This window comes from Trachurus trachurus (genome assembly GCF_905171665.1).
Source record: "Trachurus trachurus genome assembly, chromosome: 21".
In the NCBI taxonomy this organism is placed as follows: domain Eukaryota; kingdom Metazoa; phylum Chordata; class Actinopteri; order Carangiformes; family Carangidae; genus Trachurus; species Trachurus trachurus.
This window is the reverse complement of record NC_139899.1, coordinates 10,919,062-10,922,665: the sequence shown is the minus strand read 5'-3', so window position 1 is coordinate 10,922,665 and position 3,604 is coordinate 10,919,062. Positions and strand designations below refer to the sequence as shown.

The 3,604-nt window shown below is 45.1% G+C and overlaps 1 protein-coding gene across 1 annotated transcript; it reads right to left on the bottom strand.

Annotated features, from left to right (window-relative positions):
* Positions 1-287: 287 nt before the first annotated feature.
* Positions 288-1,742, bottom strand: LOC311004447 (protein Fer3; the record flags this gene model as incomplete). The annotated part of the gene is made up of 2 exons (XM_083996517.1): positions 288-325; positions 1,163-1,742. 2 exons carry the CDS (start codon positions 1,740-1,742, stop codon positions 288-290), a joined length of 618 nt encoding a protein of 205 aa, XP_083852643.1.
* Between the last annotated feature and the right edge of the window lie 1,862 nt (positions 1,743-3,604).

Here is a 3,604-nt window from a genome sequence, read left to right as displayed (position 1 = left end):
CAAAGCCAACCCCCTGTCCCTCCCCAGCCCTAAAAACAATGGCTCTCAATTACCAGTCGACAATGAATTAGAAAAAAGCCATGGTTGATGAAGGAGTGGATGGGGTTGAGAAAGCCTGAGACGTGTGATCCAGTGAGAAGTCTGCAGATGTCGATCGGCTGGCTCTGTCACGCCGGCCGCCTGTCTTTGACGTGTAGAGAGAGAGGGAGAGAGAGGCGAGGGCGGGACGAACCTCAACTGCCTCCACGCCGACATCCACCACACTCAGGGTGCCCCATGTTCTTCAGCTAATCCCACTTTATCCAAGAGAGGCGGGCTGTCAGATCTGGGAAGGGGGACCATGAGGGCAGAGGGAAACAAAAGCAGGACAAACACATAAGTTTTGATACATTTTAATGACTGTTTAACAAGTCAGGTCTGGGCCTAAAGAGCGAGGGGCACACTCAGCCCTGAAAAGCCTCATAAAGAGGCTTCAGAGCAGATTCCCACAGAATTAGTTCAGAGCAAATGGAGTAAGAATACAGGTGATTGTGTGGAGGTAAAATGAGGCTTATTTAAGAGCAAATGTTGGAGGGAGACACACCTGGGGATGAAAGTCTGCTTCATGTGCTCTATGGGATTACTTTGAATAACAACAATCAATTCTTTCTATTCACTGAGAACTGATTAGATTTTAATGAACTACTAAGAGCTTTTCTGCCAGTCAAAGTTTCAGCCTGAAAATGGATCATTTCACAGTTGAACAGTGGGAATATGAGCTTCTGCTTTGTTAGAGATGAAGTAGCTCATTTTATGGTCAGGTGTGTTGGTGTTGGGTTATTTTCTTTTCATGTAGAAATTGATTTAATTTGGAATAAATGTAAAGCACTTAATCAAAGAATAAATACCTTTTAAATACTGTAATGTGTGATATTGATCCTATTGATATTGAAACACTGTTCTTTCAAACATTGCACAATATCATGCCTGAGCTATAAGAGTCGTGCTACTTCAACAATAATAAACAGTTCATTGATTACTGATATTATCATAATTAGTGCTCAAGTCAGCACATTTTTCAAATTATGCCTAATATGGTGATTTGTTATTGCATCAGCAACGTAAGACTCAATCATTAGCTAATGTCATTTTAATTATGGGCTGTTGAGAGTGATCAGCTCACCGCTGGTGTTCCAGATGGCGTTGGTCTGGTTCTTGTAGCCGTTCTTCATGCACTCGTCCACGTAGGATTTGGGGTCGCAGCCGGACATGAGGATCTCTCTCAGCAGGGCGATGTAGGCTATGGCCAACCTCAGAGTGTCGATCTTTGACAGCCGCTTCTCGTAGGGAAACGTCGGTACGTGGCAGCGCAGCTCCTCGAAGGCGGAATTGATGCTGAGCATCCTCTTCCTCTCCCGGATGTTGGCGGCGTGCCGCTGCACCTTGTAGGGCTGATGGGGCACCGGCCGCCGCGCCCTGCGCTTGCTGCCCTCCAGGGGCTCGTCCACGGAGGAGGTCTCGCCGTCAGCGCAGGCGCCCGGCCCCGGAGACTGCACGTCGAGGTCGGTGAGAGTCAGCTGTGCGTCCGGGAACATGGACTGACAGCCGAAGGAGGACCAGGGGGACAGCTGGCCTGTGGCCGCGGTGCAGTCCAGGAGGAAGGTGTCCAGCTGCGTCTGGAACTGGAAGTTTTGGTCCACCTGTCCCCAAAATGCAAAATCCGTGGTGCCATCGTGGTCGAAGTCAAAGAGTATGTCCTCCATGTCAAAAAAAAAAGATAAATTAAAATATTCTATTTATTGTCCAGACACAAGCTGTGCGCGAGAGCAGGACACAGTCTCTGGAGGCCTGGCTTTACCTTAATAAACTGGTGACTGCTACCTGCACGTGCCTGAGTCTCCTCTGTGTGACAGCCTGACACACACATCATCTCCTGCATTAAATACTTCCAGGGCCTCCATGTTTCTCGGCGGGTCGCTCTGGCCAATTCTAAAGAGTGAAAGGGAGCTCTTAAGAACACTTTAGCCCTCCTTGTGGATCGTTCATTGCTTTATAAACGCATTACAAAGGAATCAGTTGATCTCCAAAGGACAAAAGGCGGGGGAACACGTGTCCAATTATAAACTTCCCCCCCAAGTAGTCCCGCTAATATTGACAGAAAACACTCAGTGTTGAGCAGCCGTTGGAGGGCTTGTGCCGAGCATTGTGGCGCAGCAGGCCACGCAAACCCGATGGCCTCTGAATGGGACTGTTTTATCTATTAAAGCTCAGCTGACAACAAACACTACTGTCAAAAACACGTGAAAGCTTTTTGTTCCTGCAAATTGTAACGAGATTTTAATGGAGATGAAGAAATTCTAATGTATTTTGCCATTTGGGTTGATTATGGTGTAGACATATTTTTACGCACTGAAGTCAGATACTAAACAGACCTACAAGATGTAAAATATTCCAGAAGTACCACCACAGCTCGTCCCACATAATGTGGCTCTAGTAGCCACATTAATACGCTCTTAATTTGCAAATGATATGACTGACTAAATGGCAAACCATGGAGAGGACGCACGCTGTAATTACGCTGGGGTTAATCAAATACCCTGAGGGAGTTCTTTTCTTCGAGGTTGGATGGAGGGCAGCTCCAGGGATGAACTTTAATTCAACAAGGCTGTATGTTTGCTAACACGTGGTTTTGATTTGACAAAGTCCTTCAGGATGTTAATTTAAAGGGAATCTGTTTGGTGTAGTAAACAGGGCTGCAGAAGGAGGTGGCAGCTGATGTCACCAGAATGATCCAGACGACTAACAATGAGACAGGTGAAGCTTGTGACGGACAGTTGGGGACAAAAACCCACAAGTTTCAGCCTCACAGGTGTAAAAGAGAATCCAGCTAAATTCATTCTAACAGCTACAATTACAGTTTTTTGTGTCGGACCTATACCTATATAACATTTATACAAAGGCCTATAGCCAGTGTATTTTTGGCAACAAAAAATAAACAAATATGTGTTATATAATTATACCTACATTATGGCCCTATACATTTTTATTTCATCATAATCAGACCAGGATCTAAATATCCAAGGCGCTTCTCTTGTTGGTCCTGTTTCACGCTCATTTCATTGAGGTGTCCAAGTTTAATAAGGCGTTGAAATAATTTATTCCTCCTAAATCGTTGCAGATGTGATTTCTATTGAAAAAACAATTTTTGAAGATGACGCACAGACAAGTTAATTGCTTACGCTGAATATAAAGGCCACAGTTCTGTCGGCATTCTTCTACACTGAGTTTGATTTCCCCGCTGAGACTTTGGTACTGTTTGTTTCAGGAAACACATCAAAGTTAGGCCTGTTTTCCAGCGGATTGAGTTACAGCAGTTAATGAAGCTATACAGTCCCAGTGTTGCTCTAACCCTCTCTCCATCCCATCATGCACTTCAGCTGAGCAAGTGAGACTGGCACACGTCTGGAAGGACAACACCCTGATCAACTGCAGCCTATTGTTATGCAGCCCGGTGTCCGGCATCTGAGTAAACTCTGCTGTCTATTTGTATGTGTGTATTGAGTTAAACATGACGTCATCAACTTCACTTTCTTTATTTCTAATCTCGGAAGTCCTTTTAATGTAG